General features: G+C 41.4%; 2 protein-coding genes across 3 annotated transcripts in view; one reads left to right on the top strand and one right to left on the bottom strand.

Moving 5' to 3' along the window:
• The window catches only part of CKAP5 (cytoskeleton associated protein 5), a 43,426-nt gene extending 35,645 nt beyond the window's left edge, over window positions 1-7,781 (top strand). For both annotated transcript variants that reach the window (XM_005419442.2, XM_031055694.1), the window contains 7 exons: window positions 249-324; window positions 1,127-1,315; window positions 1,426-1,560; window positions 2,081-2,164; window positions 2,258-2,417; window positions 4,056-4,210; window positions 5,397-7,781. In XM_005419442.2, the coding sequence (XP_005419499.1) occupies window positions 249-324; window positions 1,127-1,315; window positions 1,426-1,560; window positions 2,081-2,164; window positions 2,258-2,417; window positions 4,056-4,210; window positions 5,397-5,651 (1,054 nt within the window). In that variant the 3' untranslated portion in view covers window positions 5,652-7,781. The remainder of the gene's footprint in view (window positions 1-248; window positions 325-1,126; window positions 1,316-1,425; window positions 1,561-2,080; window positions 2,165-2,257; window positions 2,418-4,055; window positions 4,211-5,396) is intronic.
• A 1,008-nt stretch (window positions 7,782-8,789) lies between these two features.
• F2 (coagulation factor II, thrombin) lies at window positions 8,790-18,569 on the bottom strand. Its single transcript, XM_014306401.2, has 14 exons — window positions 18,491-18,569; window positions 17,426-17,589; window positions 16,462-16,486; window positions 16,211-16,261; window positions 15,620-15,725; window positions 15,407-15,537; window positions 13,446-13,742; window positions 12,965-13,078; window positions 12,569-12,692; window positions 11,920-12,087; window positions 11,419-11,592; window positions 11,123-11,301; window positions 9,818-9,888; window positions 8,790-9,077 (listed from the first exon to the last, which is right to left on the bottom strand). Exons 1-14 carry the CDS (start codon window positions 18,567-18,569, stop codon window positions 8,934-8,936), a joined length of 1,827 nt encoding a protein of 608 aa, XP_014161876.1. The 3' UTR covers window positions 8,790-8,933.
• Between the last annotated feature and the right edge of the window lie 210 nt (window positions 18,570-18,779).

Genomic DNA, 18,779 nt, shown 5'->3' with positions numbered 1-18,779 from the left:
ATCAGAATTTAACTGTACAGCTGGAGGCAGGCTAAACAAGCCAGCTTAGTATGGTTATTTGTGCTTTGAAGTTCAGCAGACTGTCTCTTAAATTCTTGTAACATACTAAAAAGAGAGAAGGTAAGAGTTGTTGCACATCTGCTGGACTAACCCCAGTCTCCGGTGAGGTATTCTGTGCTGAGTTTGTATGTTTTTTTCTTAGGTATAGCACTTTTTCTGTGTAACCTTTATAAATTTATTCCTTCTAGTGCTCTGCTTGTCCTGCTCCAAGACAGTCTTCTAGCAACAGCCAGCTCTCCTAAGTTTTCAGAACTTGTCATGAAGGTGAGCCTGTAGTAGAGATTTTGAATTTATGTGGTTTCTCTGAATCATTTTACCTGAAAGAACAGATAGAATTAAAAAAATTAGCGTCGATAACTTGAAATATTTCTTACAACTTCTATAATTCTAATCTTACTAGATGTCACATATAGGGACTTTAGGAGGGAGCTTAACACCTGTTAATAGTTTACAGAAGCTTGTGTACACTAATACAAACTCCACACAGAGGTGCAGTCCTCCATACAGTCACCTGCTGGGCTTATTTGCTTGAGCAGCACACTGTACTATGGATTCAGAGAGTGTGAGGGTGGAGCTGACTTCTGTCCTGTCATCTGTATTGACAGGTGGAGTGAACAGATAAATGTCTGCATTTAAAGCATGAGCATGATCTTTTCTTACCATACAACCCCCTTTTGTAACTGGTAAGATTTAAAGACAGCTGAGGCATTCTTAATGAGGTTAAACCTAAAGAACTTGTGGTATGTGTAGGTATACGTAGCATATATCATATATATATATAATCTGCTGAAATTTCTTCACACAAAGCATTCAGTCTCCAGTTATAGGTAGAGAAATCAGTACCTTACTTATGCATCAGCTCTAAAGAAAGGTCTGGATGCTGTACAGCCAGTTACAAAGAGAAAGTACGCACCAGTGCAAATCTAGCTTGAGTAGCAGACACAGTGCATGCCCGTATGATGTGCTAGCAGAGTGAAGTGACTCAGTGGTAGTATTATGTAACTTCTTATATAATCAAGTGCTTCTTTCTTGAGTTGTCTTGCTTTAAGTCAGCCTCTCATTCCAGTGTCTGTGGAGAATGGTGCGTCTTCTTCCGGAAACCATCAATAGCATCAATCTGGATCGGATTCTGCTGGATATCCACATTTTCATGAAGGTCTTTCCCAAAGAGAAGCTGAAGCAATGTAAGAGTGAGTTCCCTATTAGGACATTGAAGACACTCCTTCACACCCTGTGCAAGCTGAAAGGGCCCAAGGTCAGAGCAATCACTAGTCTTATATTTTTAAATTGGATGTTCATGCAGTCTTCAGAGTATTTCCTCTTTTTTTTTTCCTTTTTTTAAATTCCCCTTTTTTCTCATTTTAGATTTTAGATCATTTAACAATGATAGACAACAAAAATGAGTCTGAGCTAGAAGCTCACCTTTGTAGACTAATGAAACATGCTATGGAGCAGACTGGAAAAGCTGATAAGGATACAGAAAAAGGAGCTTCTCGCATAGTAAGTAAAGATGTGTTGGCAGGGGAAGGGGGTGTAAAGCAATTCATTTAAGAAACAAACTAAATTTTGTGTAAGTAGTAATTCCCTTTTCAACATGCAACTAATGTTGGAAATACTCTAGTAAAGTGAAATTTTCATTTACGGCTATTTTGGGAATTTGTTGTGTGTGTTTACCTGAGTATTCTGTGCATATCCCAGGAAATTCAATTCCTGCATAGCTGCAGGAAATTCAAATGTGTAGCAGAAGTTTTATGCTGCATGGTACTGCATCTGATCTACTAAAAGTTAGCCATATCCAAAACAGGTTTTAAACACTTCTCAGAAGGAGTCCTACATCTTCATGATGTTATTGCTCACATTCTGTGTATAAAGTGGCTATGTAGAACCCTGATCACTTCAAGGTTTCCTTCATCTTGGAAGCTCTGTATCCAGCTAGCAGGTGTGAGGGTGTCATGGGTTTGTCAGATTTGTTTTCATTTTATTCTTTGTTTTAAAAGTCTCCTTTTGTTTATTTATTTAGGAGGAAAAGGCTTCGAAAGCCAAAGTCAATGATATTTTGGCAGAAATATTTAAGAAGATTGGCTCAAAGGAGAACACCAAGGAGGTGAGTGCCCCCTTCCTGCAAGAAAGAGAGCATGATACACTAGAATAGTGTATGCAGCGGTTGTAGTAATACATAGCAACTCTTCTCTCCCAGGGTCTGGCAGAACTGTATGAATACAAAAAGAAATATTCTGATGCAGACATTGAGCCCTTCCTGAAAAATTCCTCACAGTTCTTCCAAAGCTATGTGGAAAGAGGCCTCCGACTGATAGAAACAGAACGGGAAGGGAAAGGGCGCATTACTACTTCTACAGGTACATGTTAGAGCAAAACTGATTGGTTTGTGAGAAGCAGAGATAGAACAATTACAGATCTCCTGGTAGAAATTAATATTTGCATACATTTATGGATTTCTGAAGCAAGCTATGTATTTTCTTGCTGCTTGAGTTGCTTCATGAGGCAGCGTTTTTAGGGAGTATGCATTCTTTGTTTACAAAAACAGAAGTTAGAATCACACTAAATGTAGAAAACATCTGAAAGACTTGGCAAACTTGTGGTTCTAATCCATATCCTGTAGTGTGGATTGAACATTAGACTGTGTTTCATGTGTCTGGTATCAAGAATTGGTTCTGCAAGGTATAAAGCTGGTTTAAAACGGCAGCGCCAGCTGTCAGATTCTCCTTTTACCTTTTTACTAAAAAACATATAGGATGCTTTTAATAGTATTATTTTCTGTGGAATTGGAAAGCTTATTTTAAATAACATGAACTGTTTCTGCAGAATTTGTGATTAATTGGATGAATTACTGTAAAACTGTTTGTCGCTGAGTCTTTTCATTGCAGATAAATACAAAAGAGTATTTAATGAAATATTGGGGAAGGAATGTGACAAATTATTAGCTGACAGTAAAAGCTGATACACAGTCTAGCAAAACTGCCTCTAACCTTTATTTCTTACTCATTTCATAGTGTCCTGTGAAACTTAAGCCTTTTTTCTACTCCTACTCCTCCTATCTCTATATTGTGGTTTCCTTTAGGAAGATGGATTGTATGAGGTTCTTTCAGAACTGCCTAAATGTGTCCACCTGTGTAGGACAGAAAATTCTACCTTGCATCGTAAAAGTCTGTACAATTGAGAAATATTAGTTCAGCAGTTTTTAAAACCTAATTTACGTGCCACAGTTGTCTTTTTTTTTCTTCCCTAACTTTGTCTGATGTAATAAAACATGCTGTTCCATATTGCAACAGTGCTTTATTTAGAGTAAGGTATAAAAGCTTAACCTTTATACTCCTTTTATCTATTTAAAACACCCTTGTCATAAATTAGTGAGAGCAAATCCTTGTCCATGCTAAGTCTTAAGAAAGAATTTGCAATTCTTTTAATAATGGAAAAGTTTTTTTCATCATGTAAATTCCTTTTCTAGTCTCTTTGTAGGGAAGCTTTAAAAACCTCATTATGTGCATTCCAGAAATCACTCTTTGAGTCTGTGTTGGAATAAAAAGCTTCAAGTTGCACAAATGAGAGATAAAGAGGGGTTAGAATCAGTGGTAAGCGCAAAAGTATGACTAAACTAGAAAAAGACAGACAACTCCAAGTATTTCTCACCTTGCCGATTGCTCAGTTCTCCCGTTGGACATGTTCACTGCTGATGCGCATCAGTATCTTCCTCTCCCTGCACTGTTCTCTTCAGCTGTTGGCTTCAGCACTTCTAGAGCTGCTCTGCAGCCATTCCTTAAATTTCTCCATTTCTTTTCTTGGTTTTCAGTTGTCACTTTTGCAAGGAAATGAAAGGCCGGATATATCTATACTAGCAAATGCAAGTAACTAGCAAATAATAGGTTGGTTAATTCTTCATCCATTGCACCTTATCGCAAGGAACTGACCAAGAGGTTTATGCTTTTCTGATGTTTTAAATTTTTTAACTCTCCTCCATCCTTCCCCTCATCTTCCAGGAATTTCTCCTCAGATGGAAGGAACATGTGTTCCTGCGTCTACCCACACTGTATCTTCATCTATAGGAAACACAAATGGGGAGGAAGTGGGGCCTTCAGTTTACTTGGAAAGATTAAAAATCCTCAGGCAGCGTTGTGGCCTCGACAACGCAAAGGTATTGTACTTGACAACACTTGTAAATCCCCTGGAGAGGCACTTGATTTGCACTTACTTACTTTTTTTTTTAAGTAAGAATTCAAATGCCAGAAGACAGATTCCAATCAGAATTTATGATCTTTCATTTATAATGCATGTCCTAGCTACTCACTGCATGTCAGTATGCCTAGTATAAATTGCTTTGATCTCATTACTTGGCCAAGTAGGCTTGCATTTCAATCTGCTCTGTCTGCATTGCTGGTGTTGTGTGCAGGTTGTTTCTACGGGCCTGTAGCTTACTATCATTCTTTGATGGGAAGTTGAGTCTCAGAAAGGTTCAAACAATAACTGTTCTCTAAAAGTTAACACCTCAGAGATTAAGGATGTGGAAATTCTAGACTTTCTGCTCTAAAACTACCATGAGAGCTGAAAAAACTTTGAACTTTTATATATTTTGGGTGTATGGATACTGAGGTGCAGGAATGATGAATGAGCTTAGTACTGGAAATCTGTGGACTAAAATTTCTTACAGTTCAATGATCTGTGTGTTAGGAATCTAGTGCTAATTCCTGAAATTTGAATTCGGCCATGTGAGAAGTGATGTTCACTCTAGGAATAGTCATCCAGATTCATCACTGTTTTAACCTTTGACACAAATTTGAGTATCAGCTTAGAGCTCTGAGGAGGGGAAAGGTTTCCTAGATCATAGTAACAAGGTAAGTAACTCAGATGGAAACATTGGTAAAAGAACAGTGAATTGCCACGTTAAGTCTTTGACAGGTTCAGTCTTGCCATTTTCCTCTTCTCATTCTTCCAGAAAATTCGTTGTCTGCTGATGTTGCACATAGGCAGGGATTTTTCTCTTGTGTTAGAATTTAGGCTGTTCAAGACTCTGGCAGTCTATCTCTGTAAAACTTCGGTCTGCAGGGAATATTTTGATCTTGAAAGACTAGTTTCTTTGTGTCCCTGTTCACATAAAATTAAACATTAACTACTCAGATGATTGAGCATAGTAATTAGCTTTGCGTGGTTCTGACTTTGACAGCAACTGACTTTATTGCTCCAGATCCACTTGTGTTGTAGTGCTCTTTTCCTTTCCTCTATTTTTACTGCTTGTAGAGATGAAAAGCCATTGATTATGATTTGTACATTTTATATGGCCTTTACCACTATAGGTCTTAACACTTCCCTTTTCTCCCTCATAGCAGGAAGACAGGCCCCCTCTGACGTCTCTGCTCTCTAAACCAACACTCCCTACAGTTGCATCCTCTACAGATATGCTTCACAGTAAGCTCTCCCAGCTGCGTGAGTCCCGGGAGCAGTACCAACATCTGGACCTGGACTCCAATCAGACTCATTCCTCTGGCATTGGAACTACCCTGGCTTCACCTTCTTCTGCAGCGGCCAATATTGATGACTTGAAAAAAAGATTGGAGAGAATAAAAAGCAGTCGCAAATAGAGATGCAGAGACACGGTATCGCTGTTGCTTGGGGCTGTCTTCAGCTTTAGTTTACTAAACTAGAAGTCTTCATAGTTAAATGGCCTCGTTTAGGCCTAATGTATACAAACTGGTTTATGTATAATACAGTGGATTTTGGGGGGTTGAGTCATTGTGGCACAAGTATTTGTACATAATCTGCTTCTCAATGAGCATCTCTTTGACAATAGAAGGCTGTTTGTGTATTAGTTTTAGTGTACAGACCTGTAAACAACCATCCTCTTGCTCAGACTAGTTTCTCATGACTTGGGGTTTTTATTTGTAAAGTTGTCTTTAAAATCTTTTCCTAGTTCTTAACTCTTAGAAAACCTTTAGTGATTTCACTTTTAATTTTGTGAATTCTTCTCCATGTAATCCTTGAACTGTTGATTCTGTATGGACACATGGCATGAAGTAACTAATTTAAGTGTCTTTTGTAAATAAAGTTTGCATTAACGATACCAGCCTCTGTAGGAACAGCAGCAGCTGCTGGTTAGAGGTCACTCTCTATTTCTGAATGTTAGTGACTGGGCATCTAGAAACTGAGCTAAGCTGACATGAACCTTGGTGTTTGGATACACTGTAAGGAAAATGAGTGGAAATACACTGTCTGTGGGTGCAGTCCTGAGACTTTGCACTCTTCTATGAGCAGTAGTACATTTTTTTATATAGTTGCTTTTTTTGTTTTGGAATGTTTCTGTAACTTGAAAATATTTAGTTTGCTGAAATGTTTATTTTGAATTATCTAGTCCTTGTGATGCCTTTACCCAGGTTGTGTGGTCCCAGCTGAGGGAGCTTTCTTTGAGGGAGCCTGCTGAGGATATGGAATAGAGTAGCAGTGGTATATGGTCAGTGGACTCATTTATCCTGAACTCATCTGGTTAAGCAGTGTTCCTCATGCAGGTAAACCTCACTCACTACATTCTTTTTGCTCTTAAACATCAGATGTTATCATTTTTAAACTAAGACACCTAATAGAATTAGTCTGCAAAAGTTGTAGCCACTTATTTTTTTTTAATGAGTGAAGAGTCTTTTTCAGAAGCTCCAAATAATGAAGATTTAAGGCAGACACACTGCGTATCCTTCTAGCCCTTTCATTTCTAGGGAGGTTATGTATTTTCACCTTACTGCTGCACTTCCATGTGAAAACTGGTTGTGTAGCATAAATTGCACGTGTTCCATAGCTAGAACAGAGTTATTGAAGGGTTGGACAGGCAGGCTTAAAATAGCACACTTCTATGCTAGATTTTTAATCTCTTCCATGTAGCTGCTGCTTTTGTTGTTTGCTATGTGGACCAGCAGTCTCTGCCTGAGAGCCATTGCTGAAACTGTCTTGCCTGATTACAGTAAAAACGTGACTTTAAATTAGTACTTGTACAGATCTATGCCAGAGCTTCTGCAAATGTCTGAAATCTTCCTTTCACAGGACCCCTAGGCTGGGGTTGCAGTTGACATAATGCTGCTTGGTGCTTATGGTGAGTTTGCACACTGTGGTAACAGGTGATCATGAGTGTTCTCCATCCTGTGTTAACTGATATGAAGCCATTCATTGCTCCACTGCCTCCATTTAGTAATCATAGTCTCCTCTCATAACCTGAAATGGGCGTGCACTTGTGGAACAGAGCTCTGTTACAAGTGGAGGTTTGGCCCTTATTGGTAAGTGCTGTGGTTTTGTGCACTTAAACTGGGGCAGTTTGTGAATAGTTTGTGTTGGCTAGAGTTACATTAGAGTTACTGCCGCTACCTCTCAATTACTAGCTGCTCTCTGAAACTTAGTGACATTTTAGTTAATCCATATGTTCCTTTACCATATTCAGCAGACATTCTGAAGAACTATTTGTTAATTAGCTCAGGATGTAAAACAGCAATGCCTGCAAACCTGCATAAATTATTTTAAATTTGAAGCTGACTCAGAAGTGAAATACAGGAATAATTGAGTAGCAGAAGATATAGTTGTTTTTATGAATGAGTTTTTGCCCTGTGTCTTTGTAGTGTTTGGTTGGACTCAATATCCTGGGAGTTCTGAACTAAAACTTGTGCACATAAATTAATAAAGCCTAATCTTTAGCCCAGACAATATTTAAATAACATTAAACTGAATTTTAAAAATGATTCTTCTGTATTGTTTGTAACAAGTCAATATGAACAGTGACTTTCTCCAGAAACTGTATGGTCCCGGTTCCCCTCTTTTGTCACAGATTTGATAGTAGTGAAGGGGTGAGGCTTAAAATTTAAACATTAGAAGGGCTAAATATTTTCAGCGTTCAATGTATGTGGTTATCAATTACTTTAAACAGTCATGAAACTTGAGCTGTTGAGTTTTTTTCTTCAGATTTCATTGAGAGGTTGGTTTCTGTGCTTTATTTGGGAAAAAATGTCACATTTGTCTTAGTAGAAAATTGGCCGGTCAAGAATTTGTGTTTACTGCTGTACTTCTGGGTCCTCAGTGGTCCACAAATTCCTACTAAAGAGGAGTTTATGAAAGACTGAAGCTTGTTTTTGGAGAGATCCTTAAACAGCCTTTGTAACACAAGCAAACAGGTATAGTGCAGGATGTTTTCACTGCAGGCTTTGACAATGACTACATGAATTGCTTCCTTTAGAATCTTGCTATGCAGGTGGAAAATACACAATGAGAACCCAGCACCACCTGCTGTGTAGGAACTTAATGAAAGTGCTGGTTAATGTATTCAAGTCACTATTCCTTTGTAGGATGAACTGCACACAGTGGTGCTGGTATTTATTGCCGGCTGTTGTAGTGTGAACAATGTTTGTCTGATCAAAACAGCTTCTAATTGCTTTACTTTTGACATTGGTGTCTTGTGGAATGCTACAAGTACTGTAGGGTGGTTATCTCTGGTACATACATGGTTTAAAAACTAGAACAGAATATTAGTTGTCTTGAAGGGAGGAAAGGGATAGTGCATGAAGGCATAATCTTGCTTGCTGTGACTGATAAGGCCATTATGTGGGGTCCAAAACCTGTTGATTATAGGTGATGGAAGGGAGGGGAATTTGAAGCACAACAGATAATTAGTGCTGTGGTAGTCCTGGCTACTGTCATGATTTAGATACACCTGCACCTAAAATTCAGCATGAATAAAAGGAAGAATATAGGTTTCAGAGCTTTTATTTTCAAGGGATAAGACCTTCCTTTTGTCAAGTTGTAAGGATATAACTTGTTTTACTTCAGGATCTTCTATGCTTATGTTTTAAAATGGAGCATTGTAGCAAAACTGAGACCAGGCAAGGTAAATGCTTCATCTATCGCCCTTGATTTTCGATGACTTTTCGTATCCACTTTTTCAGGCGGAATACATGGGTATAAAATCCATATTTGCCATCTCGGTCACAGCCTTCTCCCCATGAAACTATTCCCACTTGATACCAACGGTTGTCATCTGGGTTCTAAAGTAAACAAAAAATGAGATTGGCAGAAGGAGCAAAAGACCTTGATGGAATCAGAGAATCATGAAGGTTGGAAAAGACTTCCAAGTGCAACCTTTGACCAAACACCACTGTGTTAACTATACCACAACACTAAATGCACTCTTTCAGTGAAGAAATTCCTTCTGATGTCCAACTTTAACCTCCCTTGGCTCAGCTTGAGGCCATTTTCTCTTGTGCTTTGTTTGACAGAAAGGAGGCTGAATGCCACCTAGCTACAGCCTCCTTTCAGGAGGTCTCCCCTGGGCTTCCTTTTCTCCAGACTAAACAAGCCCATCTCCCTCAGGCACACCTCATAAGACATGTGCTCTGGATTGTTTTGCACCTTGGTTGCCCTCTCAGATCTAAACCTTGGATGTGCCCCAGTCTGTTTAATGATGGATGCTACTTTGGGATTCAGACTGGCATCTCCAGTAGAGTTTGTTGGAGTAATTTTGTCTCTACTCTTAAATCTCTAATTAAGAATTAGCCATCACTCATGCATCTTGCAGGTGATCTCCCAATATGCTGAGAGCTCAGTATAGAAATGGAACTGATTGACTGCTGGATTGGTCTCCATTGCTCACCTTAGGCATGAGCTGAGTTTGCTTCAACCACTCAGCAGCAGTGGCTCAACTCTGCTGCTTTTTTTAGACTATGAATTTCGGCACAGAACAGACCTATCTTCATATGTCTTAGAAGCTTGAACTTGTTGAACATACCTTCATTACAAAAGGTCCCCCACTGTCCCCTTCACAGGCATCTCCTCTCTTTAGTGCGTCAGGACTGTAACCTACAGGCAAGAAAAATGGACATTTGACTGTAGGGTGAGTGGCTGTTATTGGCCATGTTTTCTTTAAGATTTTGGGATAAATGGCATAAATTTTTGGGACCCATGATATCGCTGATGCTGTTAAGTCGGACTTCTGTTTTTCATATATGTAAAAATTCTAACTTTGCATCTGTCTTTGCAGCAGTCTTGAATCTGTTTTTTCATCAGAATTTGTGTTAGTGTCAGTTGCACTGACACTGTACAACAGCTGTAGCGTGAGCTACTGTGCTTTTCTTGTCTTAGAAACTTATTTGTAATAGTCTGTCTTCCCTCTTCTATTTACTATAGAGGTTCACTGTTATCCCCACTTTTACTTTCCTGTCACTTAAGTTCTGCTTTTCGTCTCCCCAGCTGTCTTCCTAAAGTATCACTATGAAGAGGAAGAGGATTTCATTCATTCCTGATAAACTGGATAGTATCTCTGCACGTTCCCATCACCTGTGTCTGCATCTCAGCTATTTTTTCTGTATATCTGCATCTCAGCTATTTCACAGAATGTTGTTTAGAAAGAGAATCTATAAGAGCTCTGTATTTTCAGCACGCTTGTGTAATTGGCTTCCATCCTAACTAAAGCAGTCCCATGCATTTAGATGCAAGCAGCACAAATTTAGTCAAAAATCTCAAGGCTTCCTTGTAGGAACTGATGAAGTCTGCACAAATGAAGAATATATCAGAAACTATTAAACTGGTACATAAATCCATGGTACCTTGATAACTTGAATTCTGTGTTGACTTCCCTTCTCACTCAAAAAGGGCATGATGCTAGAAGAGATTTAGGAAGGCAGGAGCCTTCAAAATTTGTGGCCATAAGTATGAATGGGCTCCAAAAGATTGAGACAAGCTAGTAGATAGGATAATAGGTGTGCAGCCTTTAATTTAGGAAGTCACTGAACTGCTCTATACTAGTGAAAAGATAATTTCATTTGTGTAGTTCTCCCTTAGCAGCTGCTGCTGCTACATAGTACCATTAGACTAATGCCTTACACAGGTTGTTGTTGCAAACTTTATTCCTAGCTTTAAGTTCTCCAGCTTTCACTTTCTGAGAGCTGAGAAATTTCTTATCATGGGAAAGTTATTCTTTGTGGAGGGCAATTATAAATTTATCAGAAAGTAACCTAGCTGCATGAGTCACACCAGGAACTCAGAGCCCTTTACTTCTGTGGCAAGCTGTGCCTGTGACTCCAGTGTTACTTACCTGCACAGAACATGTTGTCAGTGACTTTGACTCTAGTGGATGCCTTGCAGGTACTTTGATCTACAATGGGCACATTGACTTGTTGCAGAACTGTGGGCAAGTTGGAGGGGCTAGTGGCCCATGTTTCTTTCAGATTTCCCCAACCAGTTACCCTCCCTTTGTAACCTGCCAGCATCAGCCTGTGGAAGGAAGCACAAGTATAATTAAATGTATTGTAACAGCTTTCTTCTGCCTGGCACTCTTAGTGCCAATAGCCTGGAGAAGTCATGTTTTTTTTCTCTCTCTCTCCTCCTCACCTCTGCACTACTTCTTTGGTAGGCAGGCAGACAGGATGGATGTAGTCACTGAAGCTGATGGGTCTCTTTAAGTGCATGAGTGCAATGTCTCGGTCCATGTTCTCTTTCCAGTTGTACTTGGGATGGATGATTATTTTATCCAACAGAGCAATCTTCTCTTTATTCTTTTCATATCTGAAATAGTTGTGAAGGAAAACTCGCTGTACAGTAGCAGCTGAGAGTCTTCTGGAGTTTATGATACTCTCAGCTTTGTACCCTCTGAGACAATGCTGTCTTTACATAGGAGCACCCTTTTAGATTTCTCAGGCTTCCTTGCTCCCTTTCACTTCAACCTTTAGGATCAGCAAGAGCAGTAAATTACAGCCCCCTTAGATCCTGTTATTGAGAGGCATGTGACATTAGTTATAATACTTCAGTGGATACTGAATGACAGCCCAACTCCAAAGTATCTCATTACTTCAAGTGGAAGTCTAGTTCCTTCCACTTCATTCAGACTCTTACTTTGCTCTTACGTGCTTGCCAATCCGCACCAATAAGTCACTTGTACTTAAGTTCTTGTCCCAGGGTGGATAAAAAAGACAATGAGCAGCAGTCAGGATCCAGCTGTCACTGATGAGGCTGGCACCACACAGCAGTTCCTGTGGAGACTTTTTGTAGAGCATCACCTGCCTGAGAGATGAGGAAGGAAGCCCTTAGCAGGAGTAAATGGGTCCTAGTGTGTTGCAGAAAGTGCAGATTTGGCAGTGAGCAGGAAACAGCATTGCTCTATACTGACAAAACTGAGTGAGTAGCTCTGTAGCAAGTCTTCCCTGGACATGTATATCCTCTGTAGTAGGCCATTTATTTACCCCATTTCTTTTACCTGATGAAGTTTCTCATCCTTTTCATTCCAGCAAAGCTGGAAAGAGGAAGACATGAAGATGAAACACACCAACACACTTGCTTTCTCCAGTGGTTGCATACTTGATTCAAGAGGTGCGTTTCTTTCCAGCTATTTTAGTACTGCTCTGTCAGCCACTTGAAGAAGCTTTGATTAGAATCTATGACTTATGCACACTGCCTAAGATAGGAAAGCCCTTTTATTTCTACCTGTTTGAGCTGAAGAGAAGGAAAACACAATTCCCAAAGACTATGCAGAGACAATGCTTACCAGGGGGAGCTGCCAACTTCTGCATCATCCCCATGAACAATTCTTCCTGTGTAGGAATCAAACAGCTCCCTCTCACTTTTGTCTGTTATCTTTTTCTTCTCAAATAAAGGACGAGTGCCACAATCTGAAAAAACAAGCAATCTGGCTTTGCTACTCTACCTGAATCACAGTGGAGAACTGTTGTCTGCAGTCAGCATGTGAAGCTGGAAGATCTTAAGAAGTGCTTACTGGCTCCATGATTGGAACTGGATATTGACTTTTGAGAGTTCTTCAAGGAATTTAAGTATCTTCCCCTGCTTTTAACAGCTTTTGGCTAGCTGATGTTTCTGAGGAACAGTGAATGGGAAGAAGGTATAGCCCTTCTGCAAACATGCTGTACCTAGAGTTTTTGCTCACCTGCTTCACCTGAACCAAAAGTTTTTTCATCAAAGAAGGGTTTGAACTCTTTAGGAAGAGTAGAACGTCCTGATAGTCCCTCAGACTCTTGGTTCTCATCCTCTAGCAAGCTGTCTGAGAGATGTAAAGACAAACAAGGCAAAAGGTTTAAGTGTAGTTGCCATAATTATCAGCAATGTAAATGTTCCTTTCCCCAAACAGTAGGTCTGATGAAGGAATGATGTTTTAAAACACCAGTGCTCTTTTTAATGTGCCTTGTCCACCAGTGTGAGTTTTCAGGGAGAACACCTGAGAGAGGTAACAGTGCTATGCACATAAGGCAGGTTCCTACATGTGATAGATATATGGACAAACAAGACTCCCGTGTGCATGGTGCACGTACATCCTTGTCTATTCCTCCCAGGCCAAGCATTTCGTTCTACTCCTGTTATTTGCCACTGCCTCAAATATGGGCCTACCCAAACCTAAGCAGATTTCTCACCGCAGTAGTGCAGATCACAGTAGTCAAAGTAGGGTGATTCATTTGTGACACACCAGGCACCCTCGTCATCTCTGTCTGGATTCCGACAGTAATTCTCCTTCAGCTCCACTTCTGGGTCAACTTGTTTTCCATGGAGCACCTCTTTGGCTTTCTCAGAGTTCCATGGTAGACACTTAGCTCCAGACACAGTGACTGAGAGAGTCCCTGTGTAAAGCATGCCTTTCTCTGGTTCACAAGGCTCCATTGGTGCAGGTTCTGTGACCCGTGGAGTGAATGGAACTGTTGTTCTATCTTCACCTGGAAAGACAGAAGGCTGTGATTTAAGCCACAGCTGTGCACTCAGAAGTGCTATTAGCAAATAGTACCAGAGCCCCTTAGTAAAGCCTAGAGTTCCATGGGGCCTCCCATTATGTTTAGGAACTCCCACTGTATTTCTAGGCATGGGGTGGCCCTCTAAAATATTGCAGTGTCGAAGATGGTACAGCAGTATGTGAAGTGAGGCTGGCACTATTCATCACATTTCTCTTTGTCACTAAGATATGAGGAACAATATTGTGTTCCCATCTGGGACATCTTTGAGAACCAGCTCAAGGGATCGGTAGCTGTCTTAGGCATAATTCTGCTGTATTAGCTCCTTCAACACCTTATTCTAAAATGCATAACTAGGCCATATATAGGGGAGCCTTTTACTGTGATACTCTACTAAAATAGCAAATTTAACTTTTGCTAACGTTTCTAAATCTAATGATGATAAGTGAAAAATTTCCCTGCAAGACTTTTCACACTTTTCCTTGCAAGTGTCGTGATGACTGCAAGTTTTAAGCAGCATTTCCTGAAGGAGTGGGTACCCAATAATCTCTTTTGGCTGGGCCTCAAGGTGCCTTCTCCTTGTGCACAGGGGGAGTCCCCATGTGAAGAGATACCCTACTTGACTATTCACTCTGGTGCACAACAGCCACTGGGCAAGTAGTATTCACCTTTATTGGTAGGGCTGCTTCTGTTTTTTGACTCATGTCAACATGATTATAAAAGATCAGTGCACAAAGGCTTTTCTAATCCTGCTACATCCATGCACATAGGAAGTGTAACTGTAAGATATTGCAGGTCAGAAATTAACTGGTGAACAGAGATAGCACAGATGCCTGATGGCCTCATGAGGCATCTGTGCTACCTCTGGCATCATGCCTGATGCCTGGCCTCAAAGCAGAGCAGTGTTTCTTTTCAGTTTGTTAGATTCTGCAAACCAGAGCAATGATAATGGCTTTTGAAATTTCAAAATAACCCCATGTCAAAATGGTTCTGACCTCTAACTTTTGCTTATGAGTTGTTGCTTCTAGTCTTTGTTTTTGAAAGAGAGACTTCTGCTCTGTGAGAAGGTTCTCTCCTTTACCAGTTCTTCTGAGACAGAGGCCAAGCCCCAGGGGAGATGGCTCTGTACTAGGGAGAAAGGGAATGTGTAAGTGTCGGGGGATGATCCTCCATATTCAGTTCAATGATGAGAGAAGGGCATCTGCTCTTTACTTGAGATTGTAAGTATTAAACTGCACTCCTCCACAGGAGAGAATGTTTAAGGCAGGCAGTCAAGCACAAACTGTAGTTATTTTGTCCTAAGGTAGGAATTCAGACCAAAAAACATTATGATTCATGGCTGTCTCTAATTTGAGACAGCTGGGCCAGGATTTTGGGGTGACTGACTAGAAGATACTCTAGTACATTCCAGGGTACTGGTTTTAATTTAGATCTAGATTAGCATAATCTAGAGAAAACAGCTCATTATGTATGGGCAACTCAGTGACTTTTCTTTCTCAGCTCCTTTACCCTTTAAGATGCAGCTTCTCTACTCCTACTGACCTCTGTTCATGTAAGCATTCCCCTCCTTAACCCTCCTTGACTGCTTTAGTATCAGTCTCAGTGCAGTGTTTTGCTGTGAGTGAAGGGCTCTCTGGAGTGCTGGGACATACCACACACGGGGATGGGACACGCCTCCCGTTCTACCGTTGGGTCTCGGGTATAGCACCATGGGCCTTCCGAGTTGTTGTCTGGGTTCCTGCAGTAGTTCTCAATGAGGTTGGGATAAATGGTGGCATTAAATCTATGAGAGACAAAGCTGATTAGGCTGGGAAGGAAGGACACAGCAGAGAACTCTTAAAGGGGAATGCAGGAGAGGAACTTACTTAGGAATATGTGGATATTTGCTTGTCCACACTTGACATTCAATCCCAGACTTGGTTTGGCTAATTGTTCCCCGATAGTTCTGGCCCAGCCCAAGAGCGCAGTTACCTGTCAAAATCCCAACACAGTGTAAGCCAGTCAGGGGAACTGGATGTTGCATTTTTCAAGGTCAGAAGTACCATCTCGCATATCCCTTTAACTTTTGCTGGGTGCATAAACCTGCCATAGCAGAGCCCTCCTCTTCCTGTGAGAAGAGCACACAGCCTAAGCTTTCTCTGCTTCATCAGAGGGAGCTTTCCCTGAGGGCTCTGTGCTTTGCTTTGGCTCTGAGAGGCTGCTCACACCTGACTGTGTCACAAGGATGAGGATATCTACCCCATACTATTTCAGTGCACAAACTAGATTGTTTGTTGAAATGATTACTGGGGAAATAAAGAGTAAGAAATAATTTCAAATTCCTCCCCTGGTATTTTTCTTTAAAATTAGACGGCTTCTCCAACATCAGTTTAATTTTTTTCTGTACAATCTCTGCAGGAAGCAAGTTCCTGGCACTCACTGTATCAAGGAGATTGAGGTCAGCATGAAGTTCATACCTTCTAGACAAGCATCCAGAACTGTCCTGGCCTTTCCCAGGCCCTGACATACTAGCAAAATAAGAAGAAAGAGACACATTATATGAAAGCAATCCAAATAAGCATCATCATTTGAACCAGTTTATCATCTAGAGACAAAACACAAGTGCTTAGCCCTGGAAAGTGAGCTCTTAAAAGAGGGAGCCATCTCTCCAGGATGGGACAGTGCATTCTAAGGAGTAACAGTAGCTGCAAGAATCAAAACAACTTACCTTGGTATTTTGACCAAAATATATCCTGTAAAAAAGATTAAAAAAAAATTAGGGACACAGAACATCAAACCTTTCTTAGCTACTGCTATTCAAACCAGTAAAAGAACATCCCATCACAACAAAAGACAAGACTAACCTAGCTCTGTTATACCAGTTACTACGGAGTCAAAGCAAAAAATGCGATAAAAAACCACATTCCCACACTTCAGACTCAGGAATCAAGACAGTACTGTTGTTTCTAAGGAGACCAAAGATGTTTCCAACCTTCATCAACCTGCAGAGCAAGCAGTGCAAGTAGTGCAGTGGGCTACAGTGCAGAAGTCCAAGCAGCTGAACCTGGAATTTCTAAGGCCACAGATCACATGTAGGTATTGCTCATCTCTGCCATGCAGCCTGGGGCTGATTGCTTTTGAAGTACTCCAAAGAGGTAATGTCTTGCTGGCTTAGGCTCCTAACTGTTTATCTGTTGGTTTTTTGGGTGTGAAATTCTGCAAGGACACCAGCCTTGGGGCTAGGGGCAAATCCCAAAAGGATGCAGGACAAATTTGGCAGAGTGAGTGAGTCTGGAAACTGGAAAAATGGGCAGGGTGTGCAGAAGCTCAAGGGAGTCTGAGGAGCCTGCACTCAGTGTTTTGACTACTATGCCAGTGCTTCTGTGAGTGTCTGGGATAGCAGCTCACATGTGTGTGATACCATGCTGAGCTAATGGAAGGTGTTCTTCAGGACCTTGTCACTTTATGCATAGAGAGGGAGAGAAAAGAATCTGAACTTTCAGGTGTAGTCCATGCAGTGTCTCAAGGAGGGAAGCTCCCTAAGGAAGCCTGAGCTTGCCATGGGGTATGCACTCATCAGCCTCATCTTTGGTTCACAGAATTGAGTATTACAACCCTGGCCCCTGGCTGTGTGGGCAACCTGCTGGTGTCTCTTTACAGAGGGTGGCTGGGGAATGTTTCCTGGTACATACCGTCTGATCGGTGGATTCAAGGGCTTCGAAAGCCTCCTCATAACTGCATATCTCCTCCAAGCACTCTCGCTCCAGGTTTCCCTTAAGCATCTCTTCTAGAAATCCCTTGTTGGCACGTCGGTGGCGCTTGAGCAGTGACAATGCCTGCCCCTTTTCCAGGAAAACTATCAGGTCAGAACACTGCCAGTCAAAGGGCTGCTCACAGCCAGAGGGCACCTTTGTCTCCCCTTGCAGTTTCCAAAAACCGCATGCAGCTGATGTGGTGAACCCACAGCCCAGCCTCCCCCAGCACACCACACAGAGAGGAGAAGCCCTGTGAGGTCTACACTTGATGATCAGAGCAGGCTCTCTGGAATTCATCCTGTCACAGCTCCCATCACTTATAAGGAACAGAAGTGACAGAACACTGCTTCCTCAACAAAGTTGCTCTGCTCATTTGCAGTTAGATAGAGGCTTGTTTGCTTTGAGCCTGCCAGTGACCCTGTCCCCAGCCACTGCATTTCTGTCTTGCAAGCCTCAGACCACTGCGATAAGCATAGCTTGGTTTCATTTCATATTCAGAGCCCCTGATTTGAGACCTGGAGACAGGTCTTCCCCTTCACAGTAGTGGGTCCAAGAGGACTTAACCTCATGTTAAGAAAAGACAGTTAGAAGCTCTAGTAAAAGGAGTAGTGGGCAGGAAGGTGGCATATTTTGCATGACCTAAAGTTTCAATAAGAGACAGCTGGGGAGGCAATGGAGAATTGAAGTCACCTAGGTCAGCTGAGAAACTATCTCCAAAAGCCCGATGGTTATGTTAGACTTGATCCTGTACTAAGCCACAGTCCCCTCCCTGCCATTTCCCAAGTGACCCATAAAATGCACTGAGTTGCTGTCACCAGCTGACAGATGCAGCTGCATCCTCCCATGTTCACTCCATTCTCAGCACCTTTTTGCTCCCAGCTTCAAGCTTTTAGCCTGTCCTCCTGACTTGAGGAAGAAAACTTGCCACCTCTGTTACCCCTGGAAAGAACTATTCCCGTCTTCCTCCTGTCATCTATTGGTACTTCTGCCCTTGATTCTTACCTCCAGCATGGCTCAAGGTGAGGTGCAGAAGGCTGGAGAAGAGCAGGCCCCTCAGTATGGTGGTTTTGGTCTGCGCCATGCTGTACAGCCCTGGCTGCACGGGAATTGCAAAGGAAGCAGAATAAGCAGAATCACAGCCCTGCTGGGTTAATATTGAACCAGAATGAAGAAACAGGACTCCAGGTCGTGGTGTGTCAGGGACAGTGGGACTCTTATCCCTCCTCTCTTGGCATCTCTCCTTCCTGTCAGAGCATCTTCATTTCCTTACTTAACTTCCTATTTCATATCT

The sequence above is a fragment of the Geospiza fortis genome, unplaced genomic scaffold (assembly GCF_000277835.1).
Source record: "Geospiza fortis unplaced genomic scaffold, GeoFor_1.0 scaffold66, whole genome shotgun sequence".
In the NCBI taxonomy this organism is placed as follows: Eukaryota; Metazoa; Chordata; class Aves; order Passeriformes; family Thraupidae; genus Geospiza; species Geospiza fortis.
Note: the sequence above shows the minus strand (reverse complement) of the source record. Positions and strands in the feature narration are given on the sequence as shown.